The 22,758-nt window shown below is 43.1% G+C and overlaps 1 protein-coding gene across 9 annotated transcripts in view; it reads left to right on the forward strand.

The window, feature by feature from the left end:
• Positions 1-22,758, forward strand: part of LOC144600208 (protocadherin gamma-B2-like) — a 219,018-nt gene that overhangs the window by 27,424 nt on the left and 168,836 nt on the right. The window contains exon 1 of one of the 9 annotated variants that reach the window (XM_078411710.1): positions 1,003-3,684. The exons of 7 other annotated variants lie outside the window; for them this stretch is intronic. In XM_078411710.1, coding sequence (XP_078267836.1) covers positions 1,225-3,684 — 2,460 coding nt within the window. In that variant the 5' untranslated portion in view covers positions 1,003-1,224. Of the gene's footprint in view, positions 1-1,002; positions 3,685-14,318; positions 16,995-22,758 lie in introns of those variants that run through there. One more of the 9 variants, XM_078411718.1, reaches the window with a different exon arrangement.

Consider the following 22,758-nt stretch of genomic DNA (forward strand, 5'->3'; position numbering starts at 1 on the left):
GAAATTACAGTTGAAATTCGTGACTAAGACAAGCTTTCGTGTCATTGGAGGAGACCACCGATATTATACTAATTTAATAAGGTCAGAGTCTGAAGAGGGGTCTCGACCCGAAACGCCACCCATCCCCTCTCTCCTAGATGATGCCTGACCTGCTGAGCTACTCCAGCATTTTGTGATACCTTCGATTTGTACCAGCATCTGCATTTATTTTCCCATACAAATGAATAATATGCATTGGAATGTGAAAGTTTGTGAGAAGTTATTTAAATCAATGTGCCGAAGAAGCTTTCCCTTTCCGCAGATACTGCGCAGTTAACAGGCTATTTCCAGAATGTCCTGCTTTTATTTCAGAATTCTCATATCAAGTTTTTGCAATAGTTTATTAATTAATGGTAAAACGCCCACATGAAGCTCAGTTCAAAAATTAAGTACATCTCAATAAAACAGTTGCTTGTTGCATCATGTGTCATGAACGCATAACCTGCTTTCCTAGAATGAAACTCAACAATGTGATTTCAAAATCAGAAGGGAATAATCAATGGACTACGAATAATCGATTGGCATTGAATATAGACACAAAATGCTGGAGTCAGCGAGTCAGGTAGCATCTCTGAAGAAAATGAATAGGTGACGTTTCGTGTCGAGACCATTCATCAGATTTATTTTGTCGAGCACAATGTGACTCTGTCTTTTTCTGTTTATTTTCTCGCCATCAATAGTTTCTTCACACTTTAACATATTAGTTAAACTGTTTTACAATACCTCAAATCGACAGACCACTAATCAGAGGAAAAAACCCACCGCAATGCTGAAATACATTTTAATTGTCGAGCAGTAAATACAGTATATTTTCGTGCACTTTTAAGTAGTTCTTGCTTTAAGAAACGTGCTGAGCCCTCATTGGTCGAATATCAACGAGGTTCTGCACCAATCGGGAGCTGAGATTTGATTAGTGATCTGGACAGCCCCTTTCACGACTCGGCCGCCATCATGTAAGATCAGACACAATGAAAACCGTATAGCGAGCAGCTCCGTGGGATTTTTACATGAATACTCCAGCGACTGGGGACAATATGCGAGTGTTGGAATGAAATAAATCGAGAGATTCGAAAAAGGTACGAGTATATTCTGCATCCCGTGGATCTTGTCATAATAACATGAAATGAATGTTAAAGGAACATTGGAAAAATCAGTTTGAAACCTTTGGAATGACTTCTACCGGCAATGAGATATAAAATACATTGGTTGCTAAAATGCCAATTGCTATGCTGGATGTTCTTTCGGTGGGATATTGTGTCGGGTCAGATTCGATACTCTATACCTGAAGAACTGCAACAGGGAGCCTTTGTTGGGAAAATCGCAGCCGATTTAGGTTTAGATGTACAGCAGCTGGCGGCTCGCAGTTTACGGGTAGCGCCCAATCTAAAGAAGTGCTATTTCGACGTAAATTTGGAGAACGGTATTTTATTTGTGAAGGAAGTTATCGACAGAGAACTGCTTTGTGGGTCGAACCTCGACTGTCGCTTACCCTTGGACGTTGTGCTTGAAAATCCCTTGAGTCTGTACCCAGTGGAAGTGGAGATTATCGATGTAAATGACAATGCTCCCGTTTTCCCCCAAAGCAATTTTCGGCTTGAAGTTTGGGAGTCTGCGACACTGGGAATGCGATTTCCTCTTGAACCCGCACAGGACCAAGATATTGGCACTAACTCCTTGCAAAGCTACCAGCTACAACCGAATGAGTATTTCACTCTCGACGAACAAAAGCGCAGTGGGAAGGGAATGCGGCCTGTTTTGTTGTTGGAGAAGTCCTTGGACAGAGAAATGGCGACAATCTACAATCTGACGCTAACAGCCAAGGACGGCGGCTTGCCCCCTCGATCGGGTACGGTTAAGATTGTGGTCATAGTAAAAGATATAAACGACAATGCGCCCGTTTTCTCTCAGCCGGTTTACAGAGTCAACCTTTTAGAAAATGCGCCGAAAGGGACCCTGATTATCAAATTAAGCGCCACTGACCTGGACGACGGAGTCAATGGAGAGGTAATGTACTCTTTCAATAGCCATATTTCCGCGACAGCCCGTAAACTTTTTGATTTGAACCCCCAATCTGGTGAAATCAGACTGAAGGGAAATTTAGATTATGAAGACAGCAGAGCATTTGAGATTAACATACAAGCAATAGACAAGGGTCCTGGCGCAATGCCCGAGTACTGCGACGTCGTTGTTGAAATTGTCGATGTGAATGATAACGCGCCGGAGGTGATGTTACGATCTACTTCAAGTACAATCCCCGAGAACTCTCCACTTGGCACTGTTGTGGCACTGTTCAGTGCAGGAGACAGAGATTCGGGGCCAAATGGTCAGGTACGGTGTCATATATCAAATCAGCTGCCCTTTAAGTTGGATTCCTCCATAAATAACTATTACAGAATTCTTACAACGCGTTTGCTGGATCGTGAAAATGCCCCCAAGTATGATATTCCTATAACATGCATGGATGCCGGAACGCCCGCACTTACTTCCAGGAAAACCATCCGGGTAGAGGTTACAGATATAAATGACAACGCACCAAGATTTTCTCGCCCAGTATACACTGCAAATGTTCTGGAAAACAATGTTATTGGGGCTTCTATATTTTCCGTGACCGCCTTCGACCCAGATATAGGGCAAAACGCACGACTAAATTTTTCTATCCTGGAGTCACATGTTGAAAATTCCTCAATAATTTATTATGTCTCTATCAATTCAGCGAATGGTGTCATATATGCTCAGAGATCTTTCGACTACGAACGACTGAAAACCTTCCAAATCCAAGTTCAAGTGACGGATTCTGGTGCGCCAGCGCTGACGTGTAATGCTTCGGTGAATGTTGTTATCCTTGATCAGAATGACAATGCTCCAGTGATTATACATCCTTTACCAGAATATGGTTCAACAGCGATAGAAACAATGTCGAGGTTTGCAGAACCAGGATATTTGGTTGTCAAGGTCTCAGCCACTGATGCTGATGCAGGTCAAAATGCTCGCCTCTCTTTTCAGATTTTTCAGGCCACACATCATAATATTTTTACTATTTCCACAGACACGGGAGAAATTTGGACAATCCGTCCCATTTTGAGCAAGGATGCATCTAGTCAAAGACTGGTTGTTGTGATAAAAGACAATGGAATCCCATCGCTCTCCGCTACCGTGACGATAGTATTATCTGTGGTTGGTGCTGATACTGAAACGTTCTCCATTGTCAGCAGTTCCTCATCAAATCCCAGATTCACTCCTGAACTGAGATTTTCCTTGGTTGTGGCCTTGGGGATAACATCTGTCATTTTTCTTATCATTTTAGTCATCCTCGCTCTTATAGTTCACAAAAACAGGGATGGAGTGGTATACCATCACCGTTCCCTCGGTACGTGTTGTTTTTTACAATCCCGAAACTCTTTCAATGGAATTCAGAAGGCCAGCAAAAGTCTTCAGATACCGCCAAACTATGTTGAAGTATTTGGGGGCGATCCACTTTCCCAAAGTTTCCGCTACGAGTCATGTTCGACTTTGCAGTCCACCAAGAGAGATGTCCTCGCCCCCAATCGGTGCAGGATGTCTGCAGACATTAATTGCGTGCTGAATACGTCTGTTGGGAAAGGACATGCTGAGATGGTGAATACTGAAAAATACAACGTTCCTGAGGTGAGGTGATTTTAAATTGAAAAGAAAATCTTCATATATTTTAATTGGAATGGTTCAATGTCTCAATGGTGCTTCATTGTCACATGTGCTACAGGCACAGTGAAATTCATTTTTACACAGTCCAGTACAAGTATACATGAGCACTTCGATGCAGGCGGGATAAGCACCTCAGATGCAGTACGTGATTAGTTGTAGTACACTGAGACAGTATACAGACTCGTCAGTTTTTGGCAAAATGTTCAAGTCCCTCTTGTAAGTGCCATGGTTCCTGGCCTGACCAAGAAGCCGCATCTTCCTGGCGGCGTTCCAGTGTCAGCCTGGTCAAGCACAGCCATGGTGTCCGTGAACCACCAATATATCAAGGCATACGTAACACAACATAGATTTTAATGGGAATTTTTGTTTTAGAAACATAGAAACATAGAAAATAGGTGCAGGAGGAGGCCATTCGGGCCTTCGAGCCAGCACCGCCATTCATAGCGATCATGGCCCGTGCCTGCCTTCTCCCCATATCCGTTGATTCCACTAGCCCCTAGAGCTCTATCTAACTCTCTCTCTTAAATCCATCCAGTGATTTGGCTTCCACTGCCCTCTGTGGCAGAGAATCCCACAAATTCACAACTCTCTGGGTGAAAAAGTTTTTTCTCACCTGTTTAAATGGCCTCCCCTTTATTCTAAGACTGTGGCCCTTGATTCTGTACTCGCCCAACATTGGGAACATTTTTCCTGCATCTAGCTTGTCCAGGCCTTTTATAATTTTATATGTTTCTATAAGATCCCCTCTCATCCTTCTAAACTCAGGTGAATACAAGCCTAGTCTTTTCTATCTTCCCTCAAATGACAGTCCCGCCATCCCAGGGATCAATCTCGTCAACCTACGCTGCACTGCCTCAATTACAAGGATGACCTTGCTCAAATTATGAATTCTGAGCTAAATTCCAGCCAATGTTTTGGATTTGCGGTGAAGTACACCGATCAGGCAAAACATTATGAACACTGACAGGTGAAGTGAATAACATTCGTTATCTTCTTACAATGGCACCTGTCAACGGGTGGGATCTATTAGGCAGCAAGTGAACAGTCAGTTCTTGAAGTTGATGTTTTGGATGCAGGGGAAATGGGTAGGAGTAAAGAACTGAGGGACTTTGACAAGGGCCAAATTGTTATGGGCGGACGACTGGGTCAGAGCGTGTCTGAAACGGCAAGGCTTATGGGATGCTCCAGGTCAGCAGTGGTGAGTAGCTACCGACAGTGGTCCGAGGGGGGTAAAACTACAATCCAGCGACAGGGTGTTGCGCGCCCAAGGCTCATCGATGCGCGAAGGCGAAAAAGGCTACCCTGTCTGGGCCGAACCGACAGAAGGTCTACTGTGGCACAAGTCACAGAAAATTTTAATGGTGGTGACGGGGGAATGTTTCACAATACACAATGCATCGCACCCTGATGCATATGGGGCTGCACACGGAGGATCAACAGCATATTTGGCAGGTGGTCATAATGTTTTGGCTCATCAGGTCATACAGTTCTGGCTGTTCGGTGTATATTCTGTCGTAAAAACGCTCTGAGCAGTGTTTTCGAAATGCTCATGATTCGAGGAGGCATTTTCATCCTGCTAACCAACATTCGCAGCTGCAGATCAGGTGACATCACAAGCGTCTCCAAGACTGAAGCAGTCCTCTCGCGTGACACACCAATTCAACTGTTCTTCTTCCAAACTAGCACATTGCGTGAAGTACGCACGATCTACAATGTTAAGTACAAATGTAGATTCAGTGACCACGTTGCTGAATGGTCCGGCTTAGCTCATCACTGCGACCCCGCACACTGTCCCCTTCACTTAATTTCTTGACTCCCACTCCTCTTCCAAAAAATAAACAATCGTAAGCTCGGGAAGCACCATCTCGTCGTTCGTATCTGCAAACATCAGCCTTCGCACATCAAATTAACAATATCAGATGACTACCATTGCCCTTTCATATTTGAGCTGGCTAATCAAGACACATATTGAGACACAATAATTCGCTTTTTGTCAGAATCGATGCACAATAATTCGCGTTTTTCTCTTTACCAATTCAAACTGCGTGACCTGCTGAGTATTCCAAGCAATCTTCTTTGTTTGAGATTTTAGCAAATAATGCGTTCTGTACCTAACTGTCCCATTTGTTCACTCATTAACTAGCACCTTCATCCATTTATACTCCTCCAATTCTCCCGTAGGCGGCACTGTCCAACCTATCACAAAGATGCCCTTTATTTTCACACACGCGCACACACACACACACACACACACACACATATATATATATATATATATATGAAGGGTTGAGGAGCCCAGTGACCTATTCCAGTGGCATATAGATATACCCCCCTGAAAAAGTACAGTTCATTTCCTACACCCACCCCCCCCCCCCCCCGAGTTATACCTCACTAACTAAAGACCCATTTTAGAGGCAAAGGTACAAAAATCGCATGGCAAGAGAGACTGCTCAATATCCGTGGCATACGATTTTTACATGAGCCAATTATGGTTCGACAATATGTATTCTTGGCGAGCGAACATAAAACTTGCACACGCCGTCCGGAAAGGTATTCCTCTAATACCTAGTCCTTAATCGGAATGTTTAATATAGATTACTTGTTCCCTCTCGCATTGATTTGGGCGGTTGGCTATGCAAAACCTGGCTGCTATATTTCCTGAACTACAGCCGTAATCAATACACAACCGTGCTTCATTGCTTCCACAATGCATCGTGGTATACTGATAGGAACGTCAAAACGTAAGTATCGTTAACCTGGACTTTGTTCAAATGCGTAAGAAGAGTTCAGGTGGTGTGCAACGCAAACGTTTACATGAACATGCGACAGATTTTACGCATAATGTTAGCCACCCAAGTACTGTACACCGCAGCATAATTCTATTCCACTTGAGCTGATGTAACGGGGTTGAATGCCACAATTTAACACTTAAGTACCCGGTAGTTTGTTAGACTTGGATTATTCTAAATTGAAACAAATGCCTGGTTAACCCTTGTTTGAAAATAGGTACCAGTAAACGTTGTTTTTAAAAAAAATTGTCCATAAATAATTGTCGTTGAGTAGATGATAATGACCGGCATTCTTGACTTGGAGACGTTCCAGAGTTTTGACTGTGACTTTGAAGAGCAGATGTTATTTTTCAAGCATGGGTTTTATGATACCTGCCATGAAAACACGGAGACCATGCAGGCGAAATGCTGAATTCTCATTCACAGTAGCAGGAGGCCACCATAGAATCCCGATAGCCGGTCGAAACACAGCTTTTAATTTTGTGTAATAGTCATAGGGCCATAGCGTCATATAGTGGTATCGTGTGCAAAGAGGCTATTCGGCCCAACTTCCCCAGAACGACCAACATCTATACCAGTCCCACCTGCTCGCCCTTGGCCCATATCCCTCTAAATCTATCATATCCATGTACCTAAGTAAATGTTTCTTAAACCTGCCTCAACTACCTCTTCCAGCTTCCAACCCTTTTTGTAAAAACGTCTCTCCTCAGGTTCTAACGGAATCTCTCTCTGCCCCCCCACCTACCCTCCTCCCTCACTTTACACCTATGTCTTCTGATTCTTGATTCCCCTGTTCTGGGTAAGAGACTCTGTCCAAAGTATTTATGTAGCTCCTTCTATGGTTTCTGAGAAATGATGATACCCAGGCGGTTAGTGTGGGGGACGCAATCGTGCCTATGATTCCCTGTTGCGCTTTATTTACCTGGTCGGAAAGATTTTGGATTTGTGCTTAAAGAATCAACAGTGTGTTTTCTCGGCGCGTTATGTACCGAGTTCAATGAACGTTTAATGCACAATCTGCAAAACTTTGTACCGAATATGGGTGTACATTCTGAGTGTACAAACACAGGCAAAGTGAGAATATTCTGAATAATACTGATTTACTACATACCATCGGCATGAACCATGCAAGAAATCTTAAAGGCAAGTGTCTCCTTTCATGTTACAATCATAGTTTTTATGAACTTGTTCACTTATATCTCACAAATGCTGAAATCCATGTAACAAAACGTGTACTTGATGACGGTAGCATAATACATATTGAGGAGAATTGGTTCTTCTTGTTGCTGGAGATGGTCAATGTCCAACATCTGAGCCATTTCATCCATTATTTAATACTCCAACCCCCCAATTTCGTCCAAGACATGATGAGCGATATGGAACGCCAATCAACATGTTATGGTCTCCTGCAAACGTCTTCAGCCATAATATCGTACTGGTCGTTCGGGAAGTCACTTTGATGGATGGGCCTAGGCAATTCATTCAGAAATTACGTCAGTGATGCCTCGGTTTTGCGAATTGTTGTTCTTCAACCATCAATATTCCCTTTATTTGTATGAATTTTTCTGTCCTAAGCAACAGGAAAGCCCAATAAATTATTCATCTTCGTGTACCCTTGAGCAAATGCGGATGAGACAGCTTTAGAACCACTGCAGCGCTTCTGGTGTTGTCTCTTCTGAAATGATGTTGCCAGGACGTTCCGTTACTTAGATTGAGTAGCAGTGTGGAATGGTGATAAATGTATGTCAGACTGTTAGGCGGCAAGGAGGGAAGCCAGCTCTGCAGTGTGAATCCCAATGATCCAACCCTTTTATATTAAACGTTCTTGCGAGTTCCGTCTCCTGCCAGTGAAGCTTTCCACTGAAATATTTGATGCCGTGCAATATTAAACTGTGATACTGTATTCATTTTGGTTAAGCACATTTTCCATGTTTGGAAGAAAATCGCTGCAGTTTCATGTTGTCATGTAATCCAATTACATATACGCGAGCAAATATGTTTGCCGCTTGATAGCATTGCTTACAATAGCTCCCGTCGCTTTCTGAATGATTAAAGGACAACTGAATTGATAGCAGTTAGCTCGTTCCGAATTACTCGATTTTTATTGAAGTTATATATTGGTCAGTATTACATAATGTCGGGTACAATCCACAGCTTCATCTCTATCTGCACCGCTTGCGTAGAAACGTCTAATCATGTATCAACCGTCGTCTTCATGGCCCATCGCCATCCTTAGTCTAGAGGGCTATGGGGCACAATGTGTTTGGCATGCAGATGATGTCGCTAATGACAGCAGAAGTGCAAAAGTACCACAGGAAAGACTTAGAATTGGTGGTTAGCACCTTGTGAATACAATAGCCCGGATCATGCTAAAAGATCAGAACAGAGTGGTGGGTTTAAAATGGAAGAGAGTGATGGGTCGTCTTGCGTATGGTCTGCGCATAGGAAAGTTGAAACTCACTGACCTAGTCAGAACATTGTTAATTTCCCAGCCTGAGGAAGCGATATGTTGACGTAAATTTGCAGAATAGGATTTTATTTGTGAATGAAAGAATCGACAGGGAGGAACTTTGCGGGGCGTGCACCGACTGCATTTTACCCTTGAACGTCGTGCTTGAAAATCCCCTCAGTTTTCACCAGATGGAAGTGGAGATACTCGATGTAAATGACAACGCTCCAGTTTCCCCAAAAGCCATATCCTCCTTGAAATCTCGGAGATTATGGCACCGGGAGCGCGATTCCCCCTCGATTCCGCATACGATCCGGACATTGGGACGAATTCCTTGCAGGCGTACCATCTCCTTCCCAGTGAATATTTCATTCTTGATGTACAGACACACAGTAGGAAGGGAAAATTACCAGTGTTAGTGCTGCAGAGGACCTTGGATAGAGAAACAATACTGGCCCACGAGTTAATGTTCTTTGCTGAAGATGGCAGAGTCCCTATGAGATCGGGCTCAGTTCAAATAACAATCACGGTGCAAGATATGAACGACAACCATCCTGTTTTCTCACAATAGTGTCAGAATGTTGGAAACAGCTGCCGTAGGGACTTTGATTATTCGATTAAACGCCACTGACTTGGACGAGGGTTCTAATGGTGAGATTACATTTTCACTCAGTGACCAAAATTCAGCAAAATTTCATGAACTATTTGGGGTAGATTCCAAACTGGCGAAACAAGACTGAAAAGTCGTTTGGACTACGAAGAAAACATTTTTTTTAGATTAATGTACAGGCAGTCGACAATGGTCATTACGCAATGCCTCAGTACTGTGATGTATTGGTGGATGTTATCGATGTGAATGACAATGCTCCTGATATAACGTTAACATCTGTCTCCAGTACGGTCCGAGAAGATACCTCAATCGGAACAGTTGTGGCACTGCTCAACGTAGAAGACAAAGACACGGGTCGAAATGGGCAACTGCATTGTTAAATTGCAAATAAACTCCCATTTAAGATGGACACAAGTATGAAAAGTTTTTGTAGACTTCTAATACAGGATACACTGGATCGGGAAACTACCTCCAGGTATTACATTACTGTGACTTGCACGGATGCAGGAAACCCTCCCCTCGCATCCAAGAAAACGATTCATGTAGATGTTTCAGATGTAAATGATAACGCACCGTGGTTTACGCAACCTGTATACACGGCGAATGTCAATGAGAACAACATTATTGGAAATTCTATATTCTCCCTTACAGCCTATGATCCAGACGAGGGACAGAATGCCCAACTGAACTTATCTATCCTGAATTCATCCGTAGCCTCATATATTTCCATTAACTCACAAAATGGTGTCATATTTGCTCTGACATCGTTTGACTACGAGAAGTTGAGAAGTTTCCAAATCCAAGTACTTGTGCGGGATTCTGGAGTCCCTCCGCAGACCAGTAACTGTCGTGTAGATGTTGTTATCCACGATCAAAATGATAATGCGCCCGTGATCGTGAATCCTATGCCTGAATATGGCTCAACAGTAACGGAGACAATATTCAGGCTTGCTCAACCTGGGTACCTAGTTGTCAAGGTATCAGCAACAGACGCCGACTCCGGTCAGAATGCCCGCCTGACTTACCACATTTTACAGGCTACCTATCGCAGCCTCTTTACTATTTCAGCAGACACAGGAGAAATATGGACTGTGCGTGACATTCAGACCAAAGATGCATCTCAGCAAAGACTTGTGATTGTCGTAAAAGGTAATGGAGCGCCACCACTTTCTGCGTCGGTGACTATAGCATTGTCCGTGAAAGGGAATCAAAAGTTCTCCAGTGCCACCAGTTTGTCCACAGATCCAAATTTCACTCCTGATATGAACCTATCATTGGTCATAGCCTTAGGGACATCATCCATCATTTTCTTCGTGATTTTAATTATACTTGCTGTTAAGGTTCATAAAGCAGAAATGGACAGGGACTCCAGGATAGTTCACAAACCGTCTGTTGTTGTTTCAAAACAAGAACTTCACTGAATGGAATTCAAAAGGCCAGCAAAAGCCTTCAGATACCACCAAACTGTGTCGAGGTATTCGGAGGCGATCCACTTTCTCAGAGCTTCCGCTACGAGTCGTGTTCCACACTGCAATCCACGAAAAGAGACGTCACGACACTTCAAACATGTGGGCTTCCTACCGCAATGCATTGTATCCAGAAGAACACTATTGGAAAGGAGAATCCAGGAATGATAAAGTCTCAAGCCTCCAACTTCAATGCAACTAATGAGGTGAGGTGCTTCGAAAAGTAAGTCAAATTGCCCTACAATTAATTTGGAGGCATATAAATATTTGTGATAGTTGGGCCATTGTAATTACTGGGACGAAATTAATAACACGGGGAAAATATGTTGTGCATTCTCCTTCAAATTCATTTGGGCATTTATTTTGTTGGTTTTGTCACCGAGTGTTTCTGTTATTTCCAATGATATGTCATTCCAATGCATTTTTATACCGGGTATACCAATTTGCTTGGAACCCCATATGTCTGGTTTCAAGAGTTTTAAGCCAACTAAAAAATATCAAAATACTCAGTGATTGTTAAAACTAGCTCCCATTCCTTTTGATGTGACAAATATACAGCTAAACATACATACTATGATCTCTTCCTTTGACAACAGCGTGGGAATTCTAGCCATGTCGTTCAAATACGATGGATACTTTCTGGTTGCCATGACCTCAGACCATCCCAGATTGATTAAATCACCTGGTAGTCCATAAGCAAAGAGTAAATGCCTTCACAGCTACAATTGTAGATTAACTAAAATAGAAACTACTAGAACAAATTCAGCACGACAAGCATTTTGCATTGAGGGAGAGACAAGATTTAGCGTTTTGGATTTAGAATTTAATTCGGAAAAAGATGAAAGGTTATCAATCTGAACGTTATCACCATTTCCCTCACTCTATCTGTTGGAAAGAAATGCAGATGCTGTCAGCGCAAGAACTAATGACTGACGACCACGTATAATGCGTTGCACTGTTGATCATTGGGGCATGATTTGTACATGCTCTTAACATTAGAAACACAGAATAATTGCGATCACCAAAATGCCATCACATTCCAGATACCTTCGTTTGATTGGCTATTTTCAAGACGTTCCTTGTCCCTTGGATTTAATGATAGATTATTAGAATGCGTCATGGTTTCAGTGCATCTCATATTCATTTAATCGGTTTTAAAAACATTTTTCAGTCGAGGAATGTGTCGTTGAATAATATTGTTTACTGTTTACCCGTAATAGGGATCTTGTTGTACAAGTACAGAAATCCCTGAAGGTGGCAGCACAGGAAGGGGGGGGGGGGGGGAGACATTGTGTCCATCACTGCTCTTTGCCCAAAAATATCCAATGTGTTTATAGGCGATTCTTCGCTACCAGGCTCGTTTAAGGTCCTGAATAGTAGTGAAATGCAGAATGTTACTATGCATGACCTCAACCACGAATTAGAGAGAGGCTGCATTCCTTTTTCTTGATAGTGATAGTCCCCATCTTACAGTTTTCATGTTTGAGTGTCACTTGTTACCGAACATTTGGAAATAACTTGGTCCGGGAATTTTTCATGTTGGCACTGATTGCACTGGGGGAATTTCTGAAACGGGTTAATAATACGTGATCATCAGCAGATCAAATGCCCACATTTTCAGTCATGACGAATGTTGCTGTTGTGCTTGTAGAAAGCAACGCGTAGGGTATTGTTTTTATTACTTTGATTAATTTCAAAGATGTGAAAAATATTTTCGACTCTTTCTGATTCGTACGGCTGATTTTCTCTCGGTGATTGATTTGTTCATTTCCCCAAAATATGTACTTCATTTTTAGGGGGGGGGGGGGGTTGTAGATTCAGAAATATTTAACACCTATCAAGGAACAGGTCTCAAAATATTGACCAACCATCAAAGATTTCAACGGAATTTCGTGAGTGGTAGCTTCTGAGAACCTTGGCAAGCAAGAACAGCGCTTATCTGCCTGTTAAGCACAAGTGTCTGGAAACAAGAGAGCAAGATCTGATTGAGGGTCAGAGCCAGCATGATTCTCCCTGAATCGATTACTTCAGAAGCTGCTCACTTACCGCGCATGCCACAATTCGCTTTAAACGAAACAAATGAAACTTGTCTTCATTTGTAAGCCAAACCATTTAAAGATTACAGGAGGCCAGGTTCAGTCGGTATTCTCAAAACATACATGTGGTCTCTGCATCAGACGATTGTGCCAGGCAGAAAAACTTGAAGACTATCATGAATGAAACATTGACCGTGAGGGAAATCAATGCATGATGGCCGTGAGGGATGTGAACGGTGAAGTTGATTAAAGTCGCGTATAGTGGCTAAAGAATTAAAGAAGCATAGCTCTGTGGTGATTCGACATGAACAGCAACCAGGTGGCTTAATCTCATGAACGAGCTTCTTCTTGCGTTTGAGGCAGCAGAAGTTATGAAGCTGCTTCTGCTTCTGCGGTCTCTGTTTGTTGTCGTTCGCCTGACTGAGGCCAGTTGACAGGGCGCACCACGAGGAGGTCGACAACGTGAGCCCCTCATGAACGAAAATTGAAAAAGCAGTTCATGGCAGCTATTCATCTTCCAAACATGAAAAAAAGATCGTGACATTCCCCAAGTTAATACAAGGCATTCGAAGCCGGATGTTTTGTTTTCGAAAGGTTCCTGAGATGTATGCTAAGGAAGTAGAGATTCATTTTGCAGCTGCTGCATGAAACATGGAGCTTTATCGAGCCGTTTCTGTCTTTGTTTCAGAGTTCCAGCCCCTGCATATTTAATGTAAATAGTTTGTGTATTTATTTACCAAATACCAATAAAACCCCAATAAAACCGTTCGAAAAAAAATCACTCATGAGGAAATCAATCATTGATTCTGAATGACAATGATCAAACCGTCTTTCTCGACTAAAGAAGACTGAATATGGCTGGAAAATCAAGAAGAAATCCTTTAAATATATCTTGAATAGAATTAGATCCTCAGTCTTTTTGTTGTTCCTTATATTTGTTTTCCACTCACAATGTATTTGAATATTTATTCTTGAAATTATAAATTCGAATAACTGGGGTTTAAAAAAAAGAACTCGGACCAGCAGTCCATTGACCAGACAGGCAAAAATATCCACGTCTGAAAGAAAGTTTACATGCACAGCAATAAATACAACGCTTCAGTGCAACTCTAAGCTTTCCAGCTTTAAGAAACCACGAATGCCCTCATTGGTTGAATATCAATGAGGGGCAGCACCAACCAGGAGCTGAGATGTGATTAGTGATCCGGACAGCCCCCTTCATGACACGGCAGCCATCATGTAAGATCAGACACTGTAAAAAACGGATAGCGAGCAGTTCTGTTGGACTATTTGCAAGAATCCTCTCGCAACTGAAGGCAAAATGCGAGCGTATGAATGAAATAATTCGAGAGATACGAGCATAAGGTACGAGTATTTTGCTGAAAATAGCACTGGTTGTATTTAACGCCGATTCGCCGTTAACAGGACAATGAAGAAGACAGTCTGGGCCTGAAACCATTGGAATGACGGCTTCTTGCAATGAGATATAAAATATATTGGTTGATAAAATGTCAATTATTGTACTGTGTGCTCTCCAACAGCGATCTTTTACTTGGGAATATTCGCTATTCTGTTCCTGAAGAATTGCAACAGGGAGCCTTTGTTGGGAAAATCGCAGTCGATTTGGATTTAAATGTAAAGCAGCTGGCGACTCGAAGGTTGCGGGTAGCGCCCAGTCCAAGGAAGCAGTATTTCGACGTAAATTTGACAAGTGGGTTTTTATTTATAAAGGAAATAATCGACAGGGAACTGCTTTGTGGGTCTAATCTCGACTGCCGCTTATCCTTGGATGTTGTGCTTGAAAATCCTTTGAGCCTGTACCCGGTGGAGGTGGAGATTCTCGATGTAAACGACAATGCTCCTAGTTTTCCAAAAAGCCAGTTTCGCCTTGAAATCATAGAATTTGCAACACCAGGAATGCGATTTCCTCTCGAACCTGCACATGATCCTGACATTGGCACCAATTCTGTGCAAGGTTATCAGCTACAACAGAATGAATATTTCACTCTCGACGTACAAATGCGCAGTGAAACCAGAAAGCGCCCAGTGTTGTTGTTAGAGAAGCAGTTGGACAGGGAAACGTTGGCAGCCCACTATTTAACTCTAATAGCCGAGGATGGCGGTTTGCCTCCGAGATCGGGAACTGTTCAGGTTATAATCGTAGTGAAAGATGGAAACGATAATGCGCCTGTTTTCACTCAGTCGGTTTATAAAGTCAGCCTGTTGGAATCTGCGCCGAGAGGGACTCTGCTCATCACACTGAACGCCACTGACCTGGACGAAGGACCCAACGGAGAGATTGTTTATTCATTCCGCAGCCATCTTTCTGATACTACCCGTAAACTTTTTGAAGTGAACCCTAAAACTGGTGAAATCAGGCTCAAAGGGAACTTAGACTATGAAGAGAGCAATACCTTTGAGATTAACATACAGGCGATGGATAAGGGTTCTGGCGCAATACCAGAATACTGTGATGTATTGGTGGAAATTGTCGATGTGAATGATAATGCGCCGGATGTGACATTACGCTCTTTGTCAGGGACAGTCTCGGAAAGCGCGCCACTTGGGACTGTAGTGGCACTGTTCAGCGCAGAAGACCGAGATTCTGGACACAATGGAGAAATACAATGTCAAGTTTCAAATCGACTCTCCTTTAAGCTGGATTCATCTATCAAGAATTATTACAGAATTGTTGTCCAACATCCACTGGACCGGGAGACTGTCCCCAATTATGATATCACTATAATATGCAAGGATGCGGGGCACCCTTCTCTTACCTCGCAGAAAACCTTCCGGGTAGAGGTTTCAGATGTAAATGACAGCTCTCCAAAGTTTTCTCGGCCGGTGTACACGGCAAATGTTCAGGAAAACAATGTTATTGGGGCTTCTATATATTCTGTGACGGCCTTCGATCCAGATGTAGGAGAAAATGCCCGACTGAACTTTTCTATCCTGGAGTCAGAAGTTCAAAATTTCTCAATAGCCTCGTATGTCTCAATTCAGTCGGAGAGCGGTGTCATTTCGGCTCGGAGAACTTTTGACTACGAGCAACTAAAAGGCTTCCAGATACAGGTTCAAGTGCAGGATTCTGGTGCGCCTGCGCTATGGAGCAATGCTTCAGTGAACGTTGTTATCCTTGATCAGAATGACAATGCTCCAGTGATTTTACATCCTTCAACAGAATATGGTTCAACAGCGATAGAAACAATATCCAGATTTGCAGAACCAGGATACTTGGTTGTCAAGGTCTCAGCCATTGATGCCGATGCTGGTCAGAATGCTCGTCTCTCTTATCACATTGTTCAAGCTACCCATAACCTTTTCACAATTTCCGCAGATACGGGTGATATTTGGACAATCCGTCCAATTGTGAGCAATGATGCTTCTCATCAAAGGTTGGTGGTTGTGGTAAAAGATAATGGAATTCCATCGCTCTCTGCTACTGTGACTATAGTATTATCTGTAGTTGGGACTGATAGTGAAACGTTCCCCAGTGTCAACAGTTCGCCTTCAGATTCACTACGGTTCACTCATGAGTTGAGGTTTTCTTTGGTTATAGCTTTGGGAATAATATCTATTATTTTCCTTATAATTTTACTCATCCTTGCTATTAAATTACTCAAAAACAGGAATGGTATTGTATACCAGCACCGTTCACTTGGTCCCTGTTGTTGCTTTGAATCACGAAACTCTTTGAATGGAATTCAGAAGGCCAGTAGAAGTGTTCAGATACCACCAAACTATGTTGAGGTGTTTGGGGGAGATCCACTTTCCCAAAGATTCCGCTATGAGTCATGTTCGACACTGCAGTCTACGAAGCGATATTTTATCGGCTCTAACGGGCGTACACCCACAGAAGGAAACAATTGTCTCTCGAATGAAACAGGTGGATTGGCGAATTCTAAAAAGTACAATGTCCCTGAGGTAAGTTGCCTATAATCAAGAGGTAAGTCCGCATAGGTTTTATTTGGAGACACAGGTATTTTGGTAAACTAGCAATACATCAAATTCATGGTATATAAATACTATTTTTTTCCCGTTCTAATTACCCACTGTTGCAAGATCAATTCATCCCAAAGAGGAGGAAAGATTCTAAGGGGCGTAAGAGGCACCCGTGGCTGACAAGGGAAATCAAGGACTGCATAAAAAAAAAGACAAGAAGTATAACATAGCAAAGAAGAGCGGGAAGCCAGAGGATTGGGACACTTTTAAAGAGCAACAGAAGATAACCACAAAGGCAATACGGGGAGAAAAGATGAGGTACGAGGGTAAACTAGCCAATAATATAAAGGAGGATAGTAAAAGCTTCTTTAGGTATGTGAAGAGGAAAAAAATATTTAAGACAAATGTGGGTCCCTTGAAGACAGAAGCAGGGGGATTTATTATGGGGAACAAGGAAATGGCAGACGAGTTGAACCGGTACCTTGGATCTGTCTTCACTAAGGAATATACAAACAATCTCCCAGATGTTCTAGTGGCCAGAGATCCTAGGGTGACGGAGGAACTGAAGGAAATTCACATTAGGCAGGAAATGCTGTTTGGTAGACTGATGGGAATGAAGGCTGATAAATCCCCAGGGACTGATGGTCTGCATCCCAGAGTACTTAAGGAGGTGTCTCTAGAAATCATGGGCGCATTGGTGATCATTTTCCAATGTTCTATAGATTTAGATCAGTTCCTGTGGATTGGAGGGTAGCTAATGTTGTCCCACTTTTTAAGAAAGGAGGGAGAGAGAAAACAGGAAATTGTAGACCAGTTAGTCTGACATCAGTGGTGGGGAAGATGCTGGAGTCAATTATAAAAGACGAAATTGCGGAGCGTTTGGATAGCAGTAACAGGATCGTTCCGAGTCAGCATGGATATACGTAGGGGAAATCATGCTTGACTAATCTTCTAGAATTTTTTGAGGATGTAACTAGGAAAATGGACAGGGGATAGCCAGTGGATGTAGTGTACCTTGACTTTCAGAAAGCCTTCGACAAGGTCCCACATAGGAGATTAGTGGGCAAACTTAGAGCGTAGGGTATTGGGGGTAGGGTACTGACATGTATAGAAAATTGGTTGGCAGGCAGAAAGCAATGAGTGGGTATAAATGGGTCCCTTTCAGAATGGAAGGCAGTGACTAGTGGGGTACCGTAAGGCTCGGTGGGTGGACAGCAGCTATTTACAATATATATTATTGACTTGGATTAAGGGACTAAAATTATCATTAGCAAATTTGCAGATGACACAAAGCTGGGTGGCAGTGTGAACTGTGAGGTGTCCTAGTGCATCAGTCACTGAAAGGAAGCATGCAGGGTCAGCAAGCAGTGAAGAAAGCCAATTGAATGTTGGCCTTCATAACAAGAGGAGTTGAGTATAGGAGCAAAGAGGTCCTTCTGCAGTTGTACAGGGCCCCAGTGAGACCGCACCTGGAGTGTTGTGTGCAGTTGTGGTCTCCAAGTTTGAGGAAGGATATTCTTGCTATTGAGGGCGTGCAGCGTAGTTTCACTAGGTTAATTCCCGGAATGGCGGGACTGTCATATATGGAAAGACTGGAGCGACTAAGCTTGTATACATTGGAATTTAGAAGGATGAGAGGGGATCTTATTGAAACATATAAGATTATTAAGGGGGTTGGACACGTTAGATGCAGGAAACATGTCCCCAATGTTGGGGGAGTCCAGAACCAGGGGCCACGGTTTACGAATAAGGGGTAGGCCATTTAGAACGGAGATGAGGATAAACCTTTTCAGTCAGAGTTGTAAATCTGTGGAATTCTCTGCCTCAGAAGGCAGTAGATGCCAATTCTCTGAATGCTTTCAAGAGAGAGCTAGATAGAGCTCTTAATGATAGCGGAGTCAGGGGGGTATGGGGAGAGGCAGGAACGGGGTACTGATTCAGAATGATCAGCCATTGAATGGTGGTGCTGGCTCGAAGGGCCGAATGGCCTACTCCTGCACCTATTGTCTATTGGCTATTGTGTTTCTGTTTCATTGCTTTGTAGCACAGTAACAAGATATAAATATTTTATATAATAATAATAATAATAATGCATTACATTTATATTGCGCTTTTCAAACACTCAAAGACGCTTTACATGGATTACTAGAACATAAAGAAGAAAATAAATAGATAAATAAGTAAACGAACAGAAAAAGGAGACAGAAGGTGAGGTGACGGTCAGTGGTTGAAGGCAGTGCTGAACAGGTGAGACTTCAGTGATGTTTTGAATGTGGTGAATGAGGAGGAGTCTCTGACGGTTTGGGGTAGTGAGTTCCAGAGGGTGGGAGCAGCGATGGAGAAAGCCCTGTCCCCCTAGGATCAGAGTTTGGTCCGGATGGGGGGGGGGGGGGGCAGGAGGTTGGCAGCAGCAGAGCGGAGGGTGCAGGTGGGAGTGTGCCTGTGGAGGACGTCAGTCAGGTAGGATGGGGCCAGGTTATGGAGGGATTTGTAGGTCATGAGGAGGATTTTGTACTGGATTCTCTGGGGGATGGGGAGCCAGTGGAGCTTGTAAAGGACGGGGGTGATATGGTCACGGATCGGGGAGTGGGTGAGTAGACGGGGCAGCGGAGTTTTGAATATATTGAAGTTTACTGATGATTTTTGAGGGTGAGCCATAGAGGAGGCTGTTGCAGTAGTCCAGACGGGAGGAGATGAAGGCGTGGATGAGGGTTTCTACAGCTGTGGAGGAGAGGGATGGACGGAGACGGGCGATGTTTGTGAGGTGGAAGAAGGCTGTCTTTGTGATGTGTTTGATGTGTTTGTCGAAGGAGAGGTTTGATCAAAGATGATTCCAAGATTCCGGATGTGAGGGGAGGTGGATACTGGGAGACCATCAATATTGAGGATGAAGTTTTGGGTGGATTTGGTGAGCGTTTTTGGACCAATGATGATGATTTCAGATTTGTTGCAGTTGAGTTTGAGGAAATTTGATTGAAGCCAAGATTTTATTTCAGTGATGCAGTTTGTCAGTGTAGAGTGTGTGGTGGTGGAGATTGACTTGGTGGAGATGAGGAGCTGGATATCATCGGCGAAGCAGTGGAAGTTGAGACCATGACGGCGGATTAATTGACCAAGGGGGAACAGGTAGAGGATGAAGACGAGGGGGCCAAGGACTGAGCCTTGGGGGACACCTTGGGGGAGGGGAGCGGTGGGGGATTTACAGTTGTTAATGGAGATGAACTGGTGCCTGTCAGAGAGGTAAGATTTGATCCAGGATAGGGCTGTGCCGGTGATGTTAAAGGAGGTTTCATGTCGGATGAGGAGAATGGAGTGATTTATGGTGTCAAAGGCGGCGCTGAGGTCAAGTAGGATGAGGATGTTGAGGTTGCCAGCGTCAGAGGAGAGGAAAAGGTCGTTTGTGATTTTGAGGAGCGCAGTTTCAGTACTGTGGTTGGAGCGGAATCCGGATTGGAAAGTTTCATACAGGTTATTGGTAGAGAGGTGGTATTTGAGTTGAGAAGCTACAGCACGTTCCAAAACTTTGGACAGGAAGGGTAGGTTGGAGATTGGTCTGAAGTTGTTTGGGGTGTCAGGGTTGAGACCAGGTTTTTTCAGAATGGGGGTGACAGCAGCGATTTTGAGGGATGGCGGGACGATGCCAGTGGACAGGGAGGAGTTTATTGTTGCAGTATTAAGTGGAGAGAGAGAGAGCAGGAAGGCAGGCCTTGACAAAGCTGGAGGGGATGGGGTCCAGAGAGCATATCTTCAACAAGTTGGCAATGCCTTCAGTGGCTCCGGGATGGCAGTAAACAACTTTATTGAGCTTCCACACATCTTCATGTATCGTCCTAGAATTTGGACTTCGTGACACAACTGTATTTTTTAAAGTCGAGGAAATGCGACGTAGATTTTTTGTTTGTGCAATTTTTATTATTTATCTTGCAAATTGAAGTACCAAACATGCTCCTAAAGATTGGATACTCTGGTCATTTTGGGGGTGAACTCGATGAACATCTAAGGAATCATATGCACTGCTGCTAACTTGAACGTTTTGCATTGAATATTGTTGTGCATTCTGAATGTTGTTGGAGATTTATATTGAGCAAAATACAGAGTATTCAAACTAAATACTGGTGTGCTCGTTTCCCTCTATCATTGATAGGGAAATTATTTGGAGCATATTCTTCTGGGCAGGACGTAGTCGCATTTGGCAGAAGGTGGAAGTGTTAGGATAGTCAACCTAATTTTGTGCAGGATAGTCCAGCGTCGCAAATTATATATTTTAAGAAACTGCGAAGATGATTGTTTAGGGTAGGTTAATGGAGGTTATCTACGTGGACGTTAGTAAATCATTCGACTAAGTTCTTCATGGTAAGCTGATCCAGAGGATTAAATCACACGGGATACAACATGAGACGTTAAATCGGTCCAACATTATCTTGCTTTTTGAAAGGTAAAGGGTAATGTGAAGGGTGTTTTCCTGTGACCATTGGTGCTTTGCGTCGATCGGTGCTGGGACACGTATTGATCGTCCTAAATATAATAAAACGTGGTTGGAAGTATACCGTGTCTGATTAGAAATAAATAAGTTAAGCCCAGATTGTTTGGGGAAGGCTAGCAAGACCGTCAGCGGGATATCGATCAGTCGGAAAATTTGGCTGGAGAAATGTGGATTGGAGTTTAATCTGGACAACTGTGCTATTTCTGCGTTTGGGAGGTCAAGTGCAACAGGTACGGCTTATAGCAGAATCCTTTGGTGTAGCGATGTACAAGCGGAATGTGGGTGCATGTCCATTGGTTCCTAACACTAGCAACTCAAGTACACAGAGTTGTGCATAATAAAGATCAATGGCATGCTTACCTTCATGATTCCGCGCATTGAATTAGAAAATATAGAAATCACTTTACAGCTATTTCTTACTTTGGTCAGGCTACTTTAGGAATATTGCTGCACTTGTGATTACCATACCAATGAAATGACATGGAGGCTTTGGAAGGAGTACAGAAGTGATTCACCAGGATGGTGCCTAGATTGAGTTTATTTGCCGTAAAGTTAGCTTAGACAAATATGGATTGATTATGTTTGTGGATCATCGGAGGCTTTCGGGTAACCCGATAAGAGTATCTAAATTGACGTGAGATGCAAATAGCGAAGATTAAATATTTTCCTCGGGTCAGAATCGCCAAATACTAAAAGGCATATAATTAAGGTTGAAAGAAGAATATTAAAGAATTTCGAGAGGTGAGTGCTTTACCGAGAGTGGTAGGTGCCTACCTTGTGCAGATTGAAGTGGTGGTAGAAGCAGATACAATGACAGCATTTAAGAGGAAGACGCATGAATTATACTGGGAATACATTGTTATACATCATTTGCAAGCAGATGGGATTAATATAATATACGTCCTGGCCGGCGCAGTGATCATGCGGCAAAGGACCTGGCTCCGTGATTCGAACGTCCTGCTCCTGTGCTGTGCTCTACTGTTATTTTTATATGCTTTAATCTCAAAAGAAAACTTGGGGAATTAGCAGTAATGCAACTTCAGATCTCCCATCATTGCCAAAGTACTTATGAATCTAGTTTCTGGTGGTGATAAGTGATGGCATCTACTTAATACTACATGCATGTCATCGTGCAGTCCGGCGCATTTTGCACTTACACTCCTTAGTTGGGGAGACGTGAGAGACATTTTGATTGCCGCTGAACAATCTGAGTGTTGCTAGAGTTACGAATCCAGGCAAATTGAGAGCTTTCTGAAAAAAAAT

This window comes from Rhinoraja longicauda, chromosome 14 (assembly GCF_053455715.1).
Source record: "Rhinoraja longicauda isolate Sanriku21f chromosome 14, sRhiLon1.1, whole genome shotgun sequence".
In the NCBI taxonomy this organism is placed as follows: domain Eukaryota; kingdom Metazoa; phylum Chordata; class Chondrichthyes; order Rajiformes; family Arhynchobatidae; genus Rhinoraja; species Rhinoraja longicauda.